This window comes from Eulemur rufifrons, chromosome 8 (genome assembly GCF_041146395.1).
Source record: "Eulemur rufifrons isolate Redbay chromosome 8, OSU_ERuf_1, whole genome shotgun sequence".
In the NCBI taxonomy this organism is placed as follows: domain Eukaryota; kingdom Metazoa; phylum Chordata; class Mammalia; order Primates; family Lemuridae; genus Eulemur; species Eulemur rufifrons.
This window is the reverse complement of record NC_090990.1, coordinates 39657695-39677214: the sequence shown is the minus strand read 5'-3', so window position 1 is coordinate 39677214 and position 19520 is coordinate 39657695. Positions and strand designations below refer to the sequence as shown.

At 48.5% G+C, this 19520-nt stretch overlaps 1 protein-coding gene across 3 annotated transcripts in view; it reads left to right on the top strand.

The window, feature by feature from the left end:
* The first annotated feature begins 4522 nt into the window (after positions 1-4522).
* The window catches only part of GLIS1 (GLIS family zinc finger 1), a 209210-nt gene continuing 194212 nt past the window's right edge, over positions 4523-19520 (top strand). For all 3 annotated transcript variants that reach the window (XM_069477958.1, XM_069477957.1, XM_069477956.1), the window contains exon 1: positions 4523-4775. In XM_069477958.1, the coding sequence (XP_069334059.1) occupies positions 4523-4775 (253 nt within the window). The remainder of the gene's footprint in view (positions 4776-19520) is intronic.

Here is a 19520-nt window from a genome sequence, read left to right as displayed (position 1 = left end):
GTAAACATTTACCTAATGCTGACTTTCTGCAAGAATCTCTTCTAGTTTCTGGAGATACAAAAGCAAAAGGCTGCTCTTGACCTCATAGAGCTCTCAGTCTAGAGGGGGAGACAGACTGTTAGGCAGTTACAAAACAGCGTAATAAGTTCTGAGATAGAATGAAGCAGAGGCCCGAGAGAGTGTGCAAGAAAAAAATAATTCTCACCAGATTCAGCCAAGGCTTTTGGGAAAAAGCGTGACACTTGGGCTGGGTATTAAATGATTCATAGGAAGAAGTATGCAAGGTAGACGAGAGAAAAGTGTTAGTGTAGGAACCATATACAAAGCTATGAAGGTGTGAATATCTGCTCTGGGTTCTAGGAGATGAAAACTATTCCAGGGTGCTTGGAACATAGGACAGGGCTGAGAGTAGGGTGATAAAATGGTTTGACTTTATTTAGATGGCCACTGGGAGCTGTTAATAAGATTTAAACAGGGAAGTGCCGTAGTCAGATTTATATTTAGAGACTGATGGGGAGACCAGTGTGGAAACTAGATAATTGGGGGGTGACTGAGGAGGGAGACAAGGAGAAGAACTTGGAAGAAATGTAGTGAGGATGGAGAGGAGGGGGATTGTTAGTTGGATTTATGGCTAACCAGATATGGGAGCGTGAGAGAAGAGGGGCCAAGGATGATTCTCAGATTTCTGACTTGGGGGACTTGACCATGGGGCCATTCATCAAGGTAGGGACACAGGAGTGAGTAACAAGGTCAGAGAAGAAAAAAATGACGTTTCCTTTTGTAGATGGATCCAGATGGAGAGAGCAATAGACAGACTGTATGTGGGACTGGAGTGTTAATGAGAGTTTGAGTTGGAACATGGGTTAGTGTACAAAGCACACATTACTGTCTAGCCTGCTAAAGTGAGAAGCAGGTTTAATTTGTTTCATTTTGTTTTGTTCTTGACAATTAAAGTATTAATGAGTTTTAATAACAAAAGTATAAAGAAAAAATACAGCCCATAATCCCACTGCTCAAATAACCCGTATTGAAAAGGAGGGAGGATAACATACATTGTTAGAAAATACACAGTTCAGAAAAGTATAAAAATGAAAAGTGCAGGCCTTCCCCTAGTCCTCTGTTCCCTTAACCACTGTTAACAGTTTCTTGTATTTCCTTCTAGGGAAAACACGCATATACCTACTGGATTCTATATATCCCCACAGGGGTCCTTCCATATACAGTGTTTAAGAGGTCTGTTTTATTGAGCAGATTAACCTTCTCATCTCTTTGCCAGCCTTCCCAACCCATCTGTCCTGGCGGGGTGGACCTGAGAGCTCATTGAGGGACAGGCAGGGTCCCCTCTGTGTCCTTAGCTCATATATGGGGGCCGGCTTAGGGTAGGTGCTCAGGAAAGAATTACTGAATGAGCTATTGCTGCATTTGGAAATTTGAAGAGCCTTTGCCTGCAGGTCCAGTTAAGTGACTCATTCAGCAAATGTTTTCAGAGTCTCAACTAAATTCTCAGTGCTGTGTGTGTGTGTGTGTGTGCGCGCGCGCACGCGTGCGTGCGTTGTGGGGGAGGGAGGGCAGAACACTTGGCTCCTGGCCTCACTGAAGGGCAGAACTGAAAAGGCCAGAGATATTGCAACCTTCTTGCTTTTTGAGGGGAAAACTGTGGTCCAGAATGAAGTTATTATTTGCCTAAAGCCACATGGCCTGTTGGCAGCGAAGCCAGCCCTGGGACTTCGGAAGAGTGTGTGGGGGGGGATGTGGGCACCGAGTGGTGTGTTGGAGGAGTTGGTGAGCTACTCTTGCTACTTTCTGCCCCTTTCCCCTCCTTCCTTAAAAATAGCGGCAACCCCCAATTCCAAATCCCCAGACCCAGCTGTCGTGATGTCCTAAGCAGTCCTGGGCCCTGTGTTCTGGGCATGGTTGGTTGACACCTTGTGCCTATCAGAGGCAGCGTGGATGGTGTAGGAGGAGGAGCCCTGGCCCGAGAGTCAGGAAGCCCGGATCGTGGTGCCAGCTCTGCCACTCACCCCCTACCACATTGCTGTGGGCCAGTCACATCTCCTCTGAATGTGGAGTGAGTTTAAAACTCCAAGGTCCTGCTTACCATTATTTCTCTGTAACTGTAAGATACTATTTTTAATAAATTATACGAAATAAAATTTTACAACGTTGTGATTCTAAAATCCTGGTTTTCCAGACCCTGCTTGAGGTCTCTTATTCTGTGCAGAATCCTGGGTGGTGAACCTGACCTGCTGTGTCCACATACATATTTCAGGTTCAGACCAAGGCCAAGGAGACCAGACCTCAAAGGAGTGTGAAGCCGGTCAGGACCCCTGGAGCCAGCCCCGATCACCAGCACACAGCGCCCAGGGGTGCCCAGGGGAAACGCAGAGACCATCTCAGGGGCTCCGCTGGATCCTTCAGTAGCCCTGAAGGATAGACCAGGCCTGGTCTGTTTTACACTCCCATTTTACACACGAGGAAACTGAGGCTCAGAGAGGGGAAGTGAGCCATTGCTTCCAGTCACTGCGAAGCCTTACTGTTCTTTGTCCAGTGCTCTTCCTACAGTTTGGGCAGGGACCGTGGGACACTGCTGTCTGTCGGGGGCATCCAGAAAGCAGGGGAACTGGGTAGACTCCCCGGAGTAGGTCTCAATTTCAAGGTCTGTAAGGATCTCCTGGGAGCTTGCTAAAAGCCTTGGCGCTGGGGCCCTACCCCCTGACAAAGTCAACTGGAACATTTACTAGCTGGGATCCAGGCATCAGTTTTTGGGGATTTTTTTGAACTTCAGAGTTTGAGACCTTCTAGCCTGGACTCTTTCCGGTGGAAAACAAAACAGAAACGTAAGAAAGTGGGCCGAGAGGCCTGGGTTCGGGCCCCAACTTTGCCGCTGGGTCGCTGTGAAATCTGGGCGAGTTTTCCAGTCAGCGGGTCGGATTCTACAAGAAAACTTTTCAAGCACTTTCGCATCTGTTACCTCGGCGTTAGCGGGTATCGCCGTTCCCATTTGACAGCTGAGAAAGCGACCTGACAGGGCAAGGACCCTGCCCGAGGCCACTGGGAGAGGCGGGACGAAACCAGGTCGAGCCCGGCTCTCCTGATGCCCAGCACGCTCAGCCAACCCGACAGCGCCCAGCCTCCCCTGCCCGGCTCGGCTCGGCGGCCCGAGGGCGGCGGGCAGCGCAGGGCTCCCGCCGGCCGCCGCCTGTCAAACCCTCCGCCCGGCCCCCCAGGCGAGGAGGCCCCGCCCTCGCGCCGCGATTGGCCCCGACGGGACGGCCGCGGCGAACCAGTGGCCCGCGCCGCTGTCGGACAGCCGTGGGCCCGCCCCCGCCCCCCGGGTGCCGCCCCGCAGGACGCGGCGGCGGCGGCGGCTGCGGCTGCGGGGGCTGCGGCGCCAGTGGAGGCGCGCCGAGCCGTGCGCCCCGCGAGCTGCAGCCGCCGCGGCGAGGTGAGAAGGGGCGCGGCCCGCGGCCGGCGGCCGGGGGAGGGGGCGGGCGCGGGGCCCGAGATCCGAGGCTGGCCCAGCGACGCTCGAATCCCGGCAGCTTTGGGATGGCGCGAGGAGCGCCGATGGGAACGAAAGTTTGGGAGCCCCAGGCCCTCGCTCCGGCAGGGATGACGGAAGGGCCCAGGCTCTGGCGCGGGACCCCCAGCGTGCGCGTGTGGCCAGAGCGTGAGACTGTGCGGCTGGTAGTGGTGCTGAGTGTCCGGGGGGGAGGGGGGGCGAATGAGTGTGTGTGGCACGTCGCGTCTTCGAGTGTGCATTTGCGGGGCTGTGTGTTGTGCGTGGGAGCGGGCGCTCGTGGGCACTACTGACTGTGCGGGTTTCCACTCGCGATGGGCTCATTTTCTCCGGTGCGCGTGGCAGTGTGCGTGTCTTGGGCTGCGTGTGACGGGTTCCCGTGGTGGGAGTGTGCGTCCATCCCCGGACTCCCGTTTTCTGGGTTTGGGTGGTGGCGGGTGAGTCTCCGAGGCTTGCGCCCGGGACCCATTGGGTTCGCGGTCCTCCGCCTTTACGCGCACCCGGGTCCGGAGCACCGAGGAGGCGCGCAGCCTGTGACCCACCCGGGGCCGTGTCCCCAGCTTTGCGGGAGCACTGCTCTGTGGATCCTCGTTGCCGCCGGCTCCCTGTCCCAGTGGGGGATGCGAGACAAGCGCCTTCCTCGCTCTAAGCCTCAGTTTCCCCATTCGTCCAAAGAGGGGTAGAGGAGGATTTGGGTGGGAGGGCGCAGTGGCTGGTGGCGAGTGCACTCAACAAGCCAGGGAAGGGAGAGCCGCTTCTGCGCTGGGGAAGGAGGTTTTACCTGGGATCAGGTAGATGGGTTTGATTTCGGCTTCGCGATAGATGTGGTGGTGCTAACGTATTTAGAGACGAGGAACAAACCGAGGGGCGGTGACCTGCTTAAACTTCGGCCCTTCGGCCTGGGATGAGAGGGGGCCGCTTCCTGAATTCTAATGTGCTTGTGCTGTCTCCCCTCCCCAGGAGCCCGGCGCGACCCCCAGCCGTGCGCCCCGCCCCGGCGCCATGCATTGCGAGGTGGCCGAGGCACACTCGGACAAGAGGCCCAAGGAGGCCCCCCGTGCGCCCGGTCCCGGCCGCGGGCCCGCCAGCCTCGGCGCGCACATGGCTTTCAGGGTCACCGTGAGCGGTGGCGGCTGCGGGGACAGGGGCCCGCGGGACCTGCTAGCCCGAACGTCCGCGCCGCCGCGCGCCCACAACCTTCTCCGGCCCCGGAGCCCCCGAGACTACGGCCCGTCCAAGGCCGCCGCTGGGAAGGGTGAGTCCGGCTTTGCCAGCGTGCCTGGCCGCGGTGTGGAGAGATTCGGGATCCTGGGCGGCGCCAATTTCTGGAGTTCCTCAGTTTCTCTCTAGTTGTTTGGGACTCGCTTGTCAGTCTGAAAAGATACCTGCTTTAGGAAGTATCTAATTTAAACTCAGTAAGCCCGGTTTGGGGAAATGTGGGTATAGAAAGCTCAGATTACATAATTTTGCTTCTGTATGTTTCTGATAAAAGTTGTGTAGAAACTCGTCAAAATTTTATTATGTGTTAGAGTGAATAGCAGTTCATGTATGGGGTATCTGAGCAACTGAAGGCATACTTTGAAGTATTCCAGTCTCCTTAAATAACAAAAACCAGAGGCTTTCAGCAAGACCCCTCCCCTTTTGGGACCTCAGTTTCCCCATCTGTCAAGTGAGGAATTAATTATACCAGATGATTTCGGGATTCCTGATGGAAAATTCTCTGACTCTGTAAATTCAGCCTGGGTCAAGTGCTGACTTAAAAATGGCTTTTCTGCCCTTAGTGCTTCAGAAGCGTAGTCTTTGGGCAAAAGTTCCTTGGCAGTACCCTTCCTCCACCAGTGAAGCCAGTGGATATGAAATGCAGGCCCCCCTGTGGCTTATGGGCTCAAAGCCAGCGATGGTGCCGAGATTTCCATGAACATGTTCGTCTCATCACAGTTAATTATTATTGAGCCATTATTTATAAGTTTCATGCTGACAGATAATTAACCAGAAATTGGAGAAATTGTTAAGGTGCTGTGTCCTTTCTCCTCCTTTTTCCCCCCTTAGGAGAAACCAAGGCTTGAGGGTTTTATTATATCAGCATTTGGAACCTCTTGGTTCTCTTTCAGGTGATTCTCAAGGAGGACAAAAACTGTCTGTGTTTTATGGGTATAGGCATCATGCCCTTAGCGTCAGCACCGGCAACTTTCAGAAGGTGGGCAGCTCACTGTTAGAGATGAGAGCTCCTTGTAGATCAGAAACACCCACCTCCCCAATTCAGGGACTGGTAAAATGAAATAAACATAAACAGTTTTTTCTTTTTAAAAGAAAACACCTGACTTTGTAAGAGAGCACTATTTCTCATCTCCTTGTTTTAAATGTCAGTCTCTTCTCCAAGAGATAGAGAACATTTTTTAGAGGGATAGATATGGAAAAAAACAAACAACTCCTGCAGAGTATTATTGCTGGAGTACACATATAAGGTCTCTTTTAGAGAGAGGAGTGAAGACATGAGTAATGTTTGCTGCTGTGAGCTCCCTGGCTTGCCCCGATGCATGCACAATCCTCCCTTAAACAGTTACCCTCCTGCAACGTTTTGTGTTTTAAAGAAATCATGGCTGTCATCTGAAGATCAAGTTCTCTGCAGACCGAGTGAATGGCTCTCCCAAACATAGCCTTTGTTCCACGCTGTAGTTAGAGACCTTTCATCTGGATGCTTTGTGTCCGATCTTCCTACTTCCATTCTCCCCGAACCCCAATTATTTTTATCTATGCCCCCCATGTCTAAAATAAGAGATCTTTAAGTCAGGATTGTATTTGGAAAGGGCAGAGGAAAATAAAGGGATGGGAGGAAGAGCCTCTTTCTTTATACCTCAAGCTGTTCTCTCTTGTTAGGCTTTTTCCAAGCAATTTCAACTTTTCTTCATAGCCTCCCGGTGAGGCTGGTGCGGTGGGATTTATCACACCCATTTGAAAGGTGAGGAAACTGAAGTGAGGGTGGAGGAAGTGCTGGTATGAAAAAGGCCATCCATCCGGTTGTGGGTTTTGGGTGCCAGAGGTCTGATGTAACCAGTCTAGGGAGAAGGGGAAGGATCTGGGACCTGGGCTTGGAGAGGTTTCTGAACTGGCCTCTATGTCGCTGAGGCAAGTTCTTCTCGCAGTCAAGCCACTGAGTGGCTGGGGACAAAATCGGCTTCCCCAGCGGATGGACCTTTGGCATCCCTCTAAAAACGCCGTAAGGAAATTGCACCTTCTTGCCATCCCTACTCCCACCAAAATATTCCCCAGACCACGTAACCCTTTGAATGTTCGGTGTCTAGCTCCAAGTTCTCAGGCTTATTGGAAACAGACAGACAGAAATACCAATTGAAAAATATTTATTGACTGTGCTGGAAATTGTAAAACCCCGCCACCTATGATCTGTGGGACTTTGAGGGAAGTTATTTCACTCTCATGAGTCTCAGACCCCCACTTTAGTAAATTTGCCCTGAGACTTAATTTGCAAGACCGATGGATGAGAGGATTAGTGACAAAGAATGTGTAAGGGCCACCTCAGTGTCTGGTTATTTTAGGGTTACTTTTGTAATGTGTTTAACGTTCTCAATCTCTGGGTTTTCATTTGCACAAAAGGCAATAATGTCTCCCTTGCGGAGTAAGTAAAATAAGGGTTGTAAGAATGCTTTATAAACTGACAAGGTAGAAAGGGTGACTTTTATTAATTTGTGCAGGGCACCGTGCTAGGGTCAGTGATACTTGAGATAAAGCGGGTAGAGCAAGGAGCGAGAAAGGTTTGATATTTTAAAATTTTGAATGCAAAGGGTGTTAACTCTGGTGCACCAGCCAGGCCAGGCTGAGAGGTGCCAAGCTTCAGGTCTTTTGTGGCCACCGCTGCCCAGTGACCAGAGAGAGACAGTGTTGCTTGGTCTGGGGTCAGGTTTCAGATGATCGGCCTTCTGCCTTGGAGAGGCAGAGGAAGGGAGTGGGTTCTTGAATCCAGTAGTTTCTCTATAAATGTCTGGGTCCTATGCATTTCCAGATCTAGAGTCGCAAGGCAACCGGGATGGTGCGACGTCATGGACTAACATTGTCATCATTTACAATAAGAATCACGATCTGTTTATGGCAGAGTCCCGTTTATCCAGATTCCAAACAGCTGGAAAGGCCAGATTGCCAGATGCTGCATTTTTCTTTCTTATTATTAAACACCCGACACTCTGCTTTTATAAGTCCTGACAAGGAAAGAAGGTAAACATCTGGGCTCTATGCAGGCGGACAGCTTTGTGGCGACGGACTGATGACGCTTGTTCCCCGTGCACAGTGCTTTACAGTGTTCAGAGTGTGTCCCCACACATTCTCTCGTGTGCCCTCCCGCCAGCTGCGCTTTGCCTGCCTTGTGGGCTCTTCCGAAGGAACAGATGTCGAAGCGCTTTGCAGTCTGCAATGTGCCGGGCAGGTAGTGGCTGTTATTAATGTGATTCCCATTTTATAGATGAAGACATTAAGGTTCAGGGATTTGCTGAAAGTTACAGACAGTAAGTGGCAGTTTCCAAGGCTTCCACCTCCAAATATTTGATTCTGGTTCCACAACTTGTACCTTCTACATGTGTATGTTGGCGGCTGAGAGCTGGCGATCACAACGAAGGCCTTCTGAGCATTCCCAGAGAATGTAAAAACATTTTTGCTTTTGGTATTTCTCTTGCCTCGAATCTTTGGAAACTGGTAACTAGTATCGATGCCATAGTTAGAAAAATTTGTAGTTTACCAGATGATTCTGATTGTCCAGAGTGGCTGTTTCCAGACCAAACCCGATACTGAGGTCACTATTTAATTCACAGCGATTCACGGGCCCTTCCACCGTGTGCCGAGACTGGATACATCCTAGCAATAAAAAGGAGGTGGATGATCACGACAAATGTGAACTCTGTCATTATTAAAACAGCCGTCATAATGTGGCCGTAAATGCCAAAAAGTAGTTAGTCTTGTAACTTAAAAAAAAAAAAAAGCTAGTATTTTTTTTCTTTGAAAAAAAAAAAGAAAGGGAAAATAATTGTAGATTGTGTGCATGGTGTCAGGGGCTGGTGTTGGTGGAGAGTAATGATGGTTTTGGTGATGTCACCTGGTCGAATTTCCTCATCTGAGTAAGGAGTCGCTGCGATGTCTGGGAAGGCTTTGGAGAGGCTAGTGTATCCGTAATACAAAGGTATGAGTTATTTTTAAAGCATTTCCCCCCTCCGGCTCTGGTGGGCAATTTGCTTGCATTTCATCCATTTTAAAGTGCTGGTCCTGTGATCCGGAAATAATCAGATCCAAATTTTTTCAGTACTTGAGGTTTTAAATAAGGGGGAGAAAAACCTGCTGGCCAAATGTCAGGCTCAGTGAGACAAAGAGAAACAAGTATGTGTGTCGGTAAAAAATGAGATAGGAACATGTTGCGTCTACAGTCATAAGAGTTATGTATCTGACAAATCTTTTATAGACATGTAGCGGAAATATAATTCCCAAAGATTCTCTTAGAAATCTTGTACAGCTAGAATTCTTCCCTTCCTGCCTCCCAGGCTCTCTAGAAGCTGCTAAGACTTTGTGGGCAAAATGGAAAGGGGACCATCACTTGAGATCGTAACTTAATTTAGGCCTAGTGGTTTCTCAGTAGTTTACCTGTAGCGTGCTTAGCTGGGCTGAGATCTCAGGACTCTTGGAGCTGTGGAATTGTATCAGTAGGCTGTGTTGCTCCATCTATGATTAAAAAACATAAATTTCTTTATATGCTATGATTTCTCCTTTTGAAAAAAAAAACAAAAACACCCCATCCCAGAGTTATTCATCTCCCTGCGTTTCATTTGCGTGAGAAGCTTAAGTGAGCCAACACACTTATTTTTACAGTGCGTTAAAATCCCATTACAAGCATAAGTGCACAATGAATCACTTAAAAAAATATATTCTTATGTTCTTTGTTCTGAATGTTGCATAATTATCATCATTTTCTTCGGTTTTATTTCGTGGAGTTTGGCCAGTCTTCTAGAATGAGAGGGGAAAACTAAAGTTTGGAATAGAGTTTTCAATCCGTTTCCGATAGGATTAGAGGAAAAAAAAAACCCAATAAACAAATAAACTTTATTTAGAAGTTGACCAGTGACTGTCGCTAACTGTAGCTCTTACATAAAGAGGATAATTTTCCTTTTTTCTCTTAGTTTTCTTGGAAAAGAATTCTCTGTTTTGAACTCGATATGGTAGCATTTCAACAACCTCACCTTACGTGTATGATTATATTCAAAGTTAGATTATAATGTGTGGTTTGCTAATTTTTTTTTCCTAATATAGATTTTAGTTGCACTTACTTTGGACCTAGAGAGTTGTGTTGTTTCTTTTGGTAGGGGGTGGTTTATTTTTGTGTTTAAAGAAACAAAGACATTCAGTTCAAGGGAGAGAAGAAATGAAACAAAGTCTGCAGTGGGCTTTGAAAAATTGGACTGCATTATGCAAAAAGCACAGCTGTAATACTAGGGCCAGGAAAAAAGACCAAACTCCTGAAATATTTTTGCTGTTCGCCTTCACTGTGCTAATGATTCTACCAGTTTAAAAATGGACTTCTTGTTTATAAACAGCCGCTGCCCGAATTAATAGTTTACAATGAAGAAAAAAAAATGCTTTCAGCATTGGAAGCAAAGTCTGGGGACTGACAGCTGAGTTACTGAGTAAGGAAAGCAGAAAAGCAGGGGGAAAAGTTTTGTGGCTGCTCTGGTCTCCCAAAGCCTTATTTATAAGAAACTGAAAGAAAGCAGAGGGCTGGGCTGGGGAAGGGGTGGAGAGAATACAACCCGGATCTAGTGGTCTTCGAGTTGAAAGTCACTTTAAGCATCTGTTTTCTTCTTTTCCTCTTTCTTCCCCTTAAACTCCAAAGGGTTATTCCTTCAGAAGGTTTCCGGCGGATCGAGGCGGATTGTGTTAGCATTACGAGCTGTGTTTTTAAAGTCAGCATTTGAGTCAGATGCGCTGAGAGGAGACTTTCAGTCCGCAACTGAATAATGCATTTCCTACATGGCCTGAATTGATTTGGTGGTTATAGTCAGGCCTGCCTGGAGCAAACACATGTGCCATTGTGCAGCTTCCGTACTTGCTGGCCACACGCTTTGCTTTGAGCCTTGGTTTCCCCATCCGTAAAATGGGGAACAGTTTGACTGGATGATCCATAGGCCCTGCCTGTTCTGATACTCCAGGCTTTGATGCTGACTGGGCTGGGAAGGTTGGGCGGGATCCAGGGTGTAGGAAGAGGCACTTTTGTCCCAGGCCAGGTTTTGGACTTGACCTTTCCTTGGAACTCTTGACTGCTGAAGGTGAAGACAGAAGGAATGGGATGAGCGAGGTCCCCTAAACTTTACTTGAGCACTTACTCTGTGCCAGGCCAGATACCTTGTATCTGTGATCACATTTAACTACGACCAACAGCCCTATGAGAAAAGGAGGTATTAGTTTAATTTTACAGGTGGGGGAACTGAGGCTTGGCAAGTTTAAGTGATTTGCCCAAGGTTGTGCAGTTAGTAAGTACCATAGGGCCTGGAATTTGAACCCAGGTCTGTCTGACAGCAAAGCCAGTACTTTCTCCTGAAAGTCTGCCATTCTTGAAGACCAGCCTTTAAAATACAAGCAGCTAGGGCTGGGTGTGATCCTAGCACTTTGGGAGGCTGAGGTGGGAGGATTGATTGGTCCCAGGGAGTTTGGGCCCAGCCTGGGCAATGTAGCGACACCCCATCTCTACAAAAAATAAAAAAATTAGTTGGGTGTGATGGTGTATGACTGTAGTACCAGTAACTTGGGAGGCTGAAGCAGGAGGATCCCTTGAGCCCAGGAGTTCGAGGCTGCAGTGAGGTAGGGTGATGCCACTGAACTGCAGCCTGTCTGTAAAAAACCCCAAAACAACAACAAAAAACTGAGCAGCCAAGGAGAGGCTGTGACGGTAGAGACCTGAGTGTGCCCTGGAGTGCAGGGGGGCGGCAGCAAGAGGCCAGAGGTGGCTCAGACGGCCATGTCCCAGAGCATCACCCTTCTGAGTCTCAGCTAACAGGCTGAAGTGTGACTTTAAGGGACAACTGCCTTGATGAGGCACGGCCCCCCTGCCCTTTTGCAGAAATAGGGGAAAGAGAATGGTTTCCAGTTGCAACTCACGGTCCTCAGGAAGCAGGGACTCTCTGAGGCTATGGAGGGGCCCCCTAGGAGGGACCCCTTCCCAGAGGCAGTGGCACCCCCCTCCCCACCAGTTATTGTAGATTACTGTCCCTGTTTGAGCCTTTCTTGCAGTTTGGGGAGATTCCTTGCCAAGGCCCTTGTAGTCTCCCTTCTACCGCTTCTGAAGACATCTGTGGGGTGAACATTCTTCAAGATCCTCAGCACACCTGGTTGTAGAACACATGCTTCCCTGAGCATGGTGGCTCAGGGATCTATTAAGCAATTATTTCTTGTTAAGCACTCGGTGGGATGCAGAAGGGCTTGGGAGGGAGAACAGGCCAGGGAGCAGATTGAACTTGAGAGTTTGTGGGAAATGGGTCTTTTGTGGCAAATGATGAATGAGCCAGATGACTCCCTGTGGAAAGCAGAGGTCCCACTGCTGGTTGTGTCTGTGGCCTTGCACGTGCATTGATGAGAACATGTGCTAGTGTGCACGTTCTCAAGGAGTCATACTTGTTCTGGAGATGAAATTGCAGGAGCCCTTCTGGCCCAAGGCTTTGTGACTTCGTATGCTGACCCCGCCTCTGAGGGTGAGTATGGACCCTGCGGGATGGCCCCGGTTGCAATGCAGCCCAGCCTCTTCCTATCTGTGTCTTTTTAGCAACCAGATTACTCTTTTAGATGTTGTTACTTTTGTTTTTAAATAACAGGTTTGCTGGAAAATCAGGCTGTAGCAAGAAACCAGGGAGTACTATAAACCTGACTTTAAAAATACAGATCCCATTTGCTGTTTTAAGCTCTCCGGAGGGCTGGAGATTGGGTTTATTTTGGAACGGGCTGGACTATATGAATTACTTCTCTGAGGGTTGGGTATTTAATACCTAGTAGAAGTTTGTATAAGAGTTGATGATGTATTTTGCCGACTTTCCAACCCTGTAAATAAATTACACGTGCCGGCAGAGGCTGCCAGGCAGGATCCACTGTGCCGATGGAAGCTTAATTTTTATCCCAAACCACTTAATACTTTTGTCCTAGTGAGCAGAGAAAGTTACGGAGTTTTGCCCGGCAGTGGGCCCATTCCAAGATGACGATGGCTTCGAGAGCCTGAGAATAGCCCTCCGTGGAGTCGCCGATTTTGACACCGTTTTCGGTGGTTAAGTAGCTTCAGCGGTCTCAAGTCCAACCCTCTAGGCAGAGAATGATAATATAATTTTAAGTGTATCGTAAAAATGAAACTCAATCGCTTCCACTCCCCGAACCTGTCTCACTGCCCATCTCTCTGGAGAGAACGGCCGTAATTGTGTGTTTAATCTCAAGACCGCCTGTGCATTTTATCATTTGAGTGCAAAGCCCAGGTAATAACGTTGGCATTTCCAGCGCGAAACAAAATAGGGTTTCTAATTTGGAGACACTATTAAATATTTCATGCTTCAGCCAAACTCAATTCTTTTTTCCTATAATAAGTTTAAATATTAATTCTCTGGAATGTCAGATGCCTAAAGCTAGGCATTTAGCGATCTGCAGTTTCAAGTATCTCGAAGAAGGTTTATGAAACAGGATATTTCACTGGGAGGGATGAGTAGTGTGTTTCAGAGATATCTGAATTCAGGGCAGTGTCTTCTGATTTACTTTTTAAAGGGAAAAGGTCATAAAATAAGTTGCTTTATGTGCTGATGGATTAAGTGGCTTAGGCTGAAATAACAGCAGGAACTTTACTGTTTTTCCCCGTTATAGTTTAACAATGCTTTTTGGGGGAGGGGGTGGGTCATTTTCCCGCCTGCTTGTCTCCTCCCCCAGCACCACCCCCCCACCAGCCAGATGGCTTTAATTCTAACCAAATCCCACGCTGAGGCCAAATGATTGATCAAACAGTCATTTGTACTTACGTAGCACTCTTTGTGAGAATATCTCCCCATCGGAGCGTCTCTCTGGGGCAGGCTCTTCTTTGGGCCTTCAAACGGTTGATTTCAAACAGATCGAGGGCTGTGGAGAGGTGGGGGTACACGGGTGGATGGAGGGCAGAAATCCCAGACCTTGAGTCCTCAGAACTCCTTGTTTAAAAGTTTTCTGTTACTTCCCATCCCTGACAGCAGGGGCATCCAAGTTTTCTAAAGACAAGGGCAAAAATCTTTCCACTTTGATGTAGAAGATACCTGATGAGGCTTAGGTATCTACTAATTTTAAGAGCTATTTTCAGTAGATTTGTATTTTATCAACCGTAGCAGCATCTACACACACCAGTAGAGACATTGATTTGTCCTACAGATAGTCCTGGGTATGAGCTTTAAAGATCTTCCCTGAATTTACAACTTGGTTGGCAGCCAGTTGGCCAGTGGGAAAAAAACCTGAGCCCTTCGGTCCGGCATTCGGGGCCTTCCGGCCAGGCCAGCTCCATCTCTAGCTGTCTGCTTGGCTTGTCCTCTAGCAGCAGCAGCCTTTTCCTTCTGTAGCCTCAGCCCTGGAATTTTCTCTTTGTCTTTCTTTCCTTATAAACCGTCAGCTCCTTTTTGTTCATCTTTGTGCCTCCCTAAATAATTTTTGTAACAAGTAGGAAAATAAGTAAATAACACTCAAATATTCATCGTTGTTACCCTCGTATCCAGCACGTGGTCTGGCGTGAAACATGTATCTGAGAGGCTTACCGGGCTGCTGATTGAGGCCGTGGGTGTGGAGCTAGACCATCAGGTTTGAGTCCTGGCTCCGTGTGCTAACTTAGGCAAGTTACTGAGCTTTCTCGGTCTCAACATTCTTGTCTGTAAAATGGAAATCATAATAGTAATGATCTCAAAAGGCTGTCATGAGGATGGAATGAGTTAACACATGCATAAGTGCGTAAAAACAGAGACTGGCACATGGTAAATGTTCAATTAATGTTGGATTATAATAGTTGTTGTTACCGCTACCATGTAAATGGTAAACAGACCCTCTTGGAAGGGCTTCCTCTCCCTTCCGTTCCACCAGACTAACCCTGCTTACTCTCAAATGCCACCTCCTCCTAGAAGCCTTCTCTTTACCCTGTCCTTCCTTCTGCCATGGCACTGATCATACTCTGTGGCAGTTTCCTATTTACTTACGTGTCCTTCAGTCTCCTTATCCCTGTGCCCGTGTGCCCAGCACAGGGCCTGGCTCAGAGTGGGTGTCCAGGAAGGCTGGGAATGGAGCCCAACCCAGTGCCCGCCCTCAGGGAGCCTGTGGCCTGTAAAGGAGCAGCTGTGTTTGATGTTCTTCTTTTCCTCCAAGGCTGAGCACGCAGTAAGCTCTCAGCACATGTGAGACTCTAGTGAACACTCCATGAGTTCTCATATGCAGATATTGTCATGTTCGCGCTCCAGCACTGTTGTGGCACTCGTCAAACTGAGGTCTGCCCCTTGCTTGTGCAGTGACCTGGGGCAAGTTTCCTCAGCCACCCGGGCCTCCCTCCCATTCCTTCCTTTCTGAGAAGGGTGGGCTGAGAAGGGTGATTGCAGACCCTTCTGGTTGCATGCCTTGGGGGCTGCCCAGCTACGGGCCAGTGGAGGAGCTTGGGGCCTGGTGGTTATCCTGGAGTGACTGGCCACTGGCCCCTTGGCCAGGATTGTGGGTACTTTCTGCTGCACCCTTGTCCTCCCTTCCAGGCAAAGCCCCAGGTGCTGTGATGTGTGTCTTGTCTTGTGGTTTAAAGAGCAGACACTGGTGGTTGGTACACATCTGACCCAGATTTCCCTATGATGAAGAAGAACCTTGGACCAAGTGTTGGACCTGAGAGCCAGGAGCCAGACGATGCAGCTGTTGGTGACCCTGCTGGGTGGAGACTGACGTCTACACCTGAGACTCCCTGCTCCAGGATAGGCTTAGACAGAGCCCCTAGGGGATTATATTGGCCTCCTGGCCCCTCTCTGGGCACCACTGTGGGTTTTGTAAGCTGTAAAGCTCTGCCCAAATCATATTATTCATTCAAGCCTCATTTGGGTAGACGGGAAGACTAAATTTCAGAGAGGCCATATTACTTGTGCAAAAGTGTCCACATGGCTTTTGGAGTCAGAACTGGGTTCAGATCCTGACTACACCGCTGGCTAGACCTTGGACAAGTTTGTTGAACTCTGAGACTCAGTCTTCCTCATTTGTAAAGTGGAGATAATTCCTGTCTCCAGGTTGATGGGGGGATTGGGATGAGGTCTGTAGAGCGCGAAGCTCAGGGGCCAGCACACAGTAGGCATGTGACAGGTAAGCCACTTGAGTGCAGAGCTGGGCTAGGTTTCTCCTCTGCACTGCAGTACTGCACCGTAGCCCAGGACTCCGCTTTTCTTTTTTTTTTGATGTAATTCAAAGAGTAAGGACTTTGGAGTCAGCTCTGCGTGGTGGGCGTCTTGGCTTCCCTTAGGGCTGGGGGCAGGTTGGGAGTGGGTGGGTGTGGGCTGCCTCAGCACAGCTCTGCCGGGTCCTGGCCCTGGGTCAGTTCAGTGCTCACTCAGCCTGCTGTGCTGTGGTGTCCAGTGGGACAGGGATTGTCTGTGGAGTGAGGCAGGAGGCACAACCCCACACCCTTCCCCAGTTCGTTGGGTTGGGAGTTGCCGTTGGACTCTGGTATCCAGTTGAATTACCTCAATTGCTCTCCCAAGTTCATGATGCCCCATCCCTGCACTCACTAGTCTCTGCAGTATTGTAGTGGCTTCTATTTGTGGAGCCCTGTTGTGCATAGCTGTCCCTTGAAGCCTTTTCATTCTCCTAAGTTCACTTCTCATGACGTGGGTGTTGTCATCCTCATTTTACAGATGAGGAAAACTGAGGCCCAGAGGGGCTGCATGGCCTGCCTGAAGTTCTAGAGCTGGTGGGTGGCAGCTGCCAGTCCACCCACCCTTTCTCCACACCTTGTCACCTCCTGGGCCTTCTGTCAGGGCCTCTGGTCCTCTGCTGCCTTGGGTCCAGTGTGACCCAGTCATCACAGTCGAGAAGCTGCTCCTCCAGCCAGCATGAACCTGTCTCCTTCAATTCCTGACAGCCCTTCGTCACTTTTCTCTCACAGGACAGTCAGGTGTTACAGATGCTTGGGTTCACGTTTTCCTTCCCCACGAGACTGGGGGCTCCCTGGGGTAGGGTCTGTGATGAACGTGTCTCTGCCTTGCTGGTAGAGTATGGACCAGAGTGTGGAGAAAACACAGGGCCTGGCAGGATCAACCTGTACCTCTTCAGTCCTGGCAGGGTTTCCCAAGCAGATTTTCAGTACAGCAACCCGGAGTGGCTCTCAATCTGTGAGCCTCAGTTCCCACTTGTCACACGGGGAGAATGATCCCTGCATGACCAATTGTTAGGGGCGTATGGGATGAAGTGTGTGAAAGTATCCTGAAAACTGGAAGGGCTGGACCTATGTTTGGTTGGTTCATCATTATTATGGAATGAGTGCCATGTTCCAGGTGTTGGATTTGGCCCTAGGACACCGTGGTGGACCAATAGACAGAGCCCCTGCCTTCTCGGACCTGGCAACCTGGAGGGCAGGTGTTTGCAGACTCCCTTCCAGGTTGACCAGGTTCCCAGCCCTCCTCTGTGCAGCGGCACCCCCTATCACTTGGCTCTCCGACCTAAGCAGACTCCTGTTCTCCAGCCGTCTCAGCCTTGTGCCCTCAGACCATCTCACTGAGCCTTGGTTTGCTGAGTTACAGAATGGAAATGTTTTCTTACCCCCCTGGCAAGGCTAGTGGGAGGATCGGTGAGGTAGGATGGGAAAGGGCTCTGCAGATGGCTTATTGTTGGGACCTCTGAGGACACATGGGATCTCAGGTTTGTAGAGGTGGAGCCCGCACGGGTTATTCAGTCCTGGGGATGGGGACTGCCTTGGCCAGCCTTTTTCTTGCACCTGTTGCCAGTTCCCACTGATTAAGCTTTCCTCCTGGAGTGAATACCTGCTCATTGTCCCTGGCAATGTTGGCCAAGAGCTTTCCTCTTTTGGGAAGTGTGCAGGGTCTCTCCTGTCCCAGCCTCACACCCTCGCCCCCGCTCTTCCCATCCCATTCTCTCAGTGGCTCTGGTTGCTCTGCACTCAGGTTACAGAGGAGAATTTGCGAGGGAGGGGCGGAAACAAGTAACCACCCATGGTTTGATGTTGGCTGAGCATGTAGGGGTCCTGGGGCTGTTGGGGACCCTCCTCCTGTTTCTCTTCCTGTTCCTTATCAATTTCATTATCCAACAGTGATCACTTATTGAGCACTGCCAAGCACTGGATCAATCATCTTTTGTTTTTTGTTTTTTTTGTTTCTTTTTTTAAATGGATCATCTTGTTTAATCTTATAAGCACACTGTGCTGTTTTTTTCCATTAGAACATTTATAGCTATTTAAATTAATTACAATTAAATAAAAAAAATTCAGTTTCTCAGTCATACTAGCCACATTTCAAGTGCTCAGTAGACATGTGGCCAGTGGCTACCATATTGGACAGTGGAAGTATATTTCCATCCGGATAGAAAGTTCGATTGGACAGCACTAGTCTAGAATGTCATTCTTTATCTATTTGTTCATCTGTCCTTTCCTGATGCCCTATCCCATGCTGGCCTCCCTGTCCTCGGCCCGTGCGTTGGGGAGCACCCAGTTGGGAGGGTGGGCACATGGACATACCAGCCTTGGGGTGGGGCCAGCATGCTGCTTACCAGGCCTGGCTCCTGCGGGAGATGCAGAAGGGAGTCCTAGGGTCTGTCCTGCTCTCAGAACGTTCACAAGACAGCACTGACAAGTGAGACCAGGGCAGGTTTCCAGGAGAGATGGCATGTGAGTGGCCAGGCCCTGTTTGGAGGGTTCTTCTGGCTCCCCAGGGAAGCAGCCCAGAGTGTGTAGGTGGGTCTTGCAAACCATCCCTGCAACTGGAAACATGCTGACGGTGTCCTGAGCAGCGGCTTGGGCAGGAATGGTGGAATGTTGATTTATTCCTGTGAGTCCCTGACTTTTAACAAATTACTTGGTCTTATTCCTAGTTCTTCTTTGGGAGGTGGCTGACCTTTCAAAGGTAACTATTTTTTTTCCACTCATATAAGTACTGTATACTTATTATAAAAAATTTGGCAACTATGGAAACATAGAAAGGTAGAAACAATACTTGCTGGTAATCTCACCCCCAGCAATGGCTACTGTTTACATTTTGGTAAGTTTCTTTTCAGTCTTTTGTCTGTGTCAATCTATATATTAACATGTTTTTCTGTCCTTGAGATCATTCTGAATATAGTCTTGTGTGCTTATATTTAAACTAAACATTTTGTGGGGGATGATATGCTTGAAGCTCTGACTCAGGTGGGGCAAGGGCAATATACATAACCTAAACATTTGTACCCCTGTAATATGCTGAAATAAAAAAAATTAAATTAAAAAAAATGAACTAACCATTTAACATAATCTTCTCTATGTTGTTAAAATTCTTTGTAAACATTCAAAATATATTAAATTTGTTAAATTATTTTGAATAGTGGACACACTAAAATGGTTCAAAATTTGAAAAACCCAAAAAGAGTCCTTAGGGAAAAATTTCCTGTTCTGTTTTTGCCTGGCTTCTGAGAGATAGTTTATGAGTATACAAACAAATATGTATATATATTACTTTCCTGTGCCCAAAGTTTCAAAATTTTCAACATTTTCTCTAGGATAGCTCATGCTGCAGTGAATATCTTTGTGTAGTAATCTTCATTTGCATTTCTGATTATTTTCTTAGGATAGATTCCCAGAAGTAGAAATTACTAGGCTACAGGGTAGTAACATTTAACACATATTACCACATAGCTCTTTGGAAGGTTGCACTAATTTTCACAACGGCAGGCATTGCCTTCTCAGAGAACTTACTTCCCTGTATCTCCTCCAGTGTTTCAAAATTAATTTCCTAATTTGAAGTTTGACATGACATCA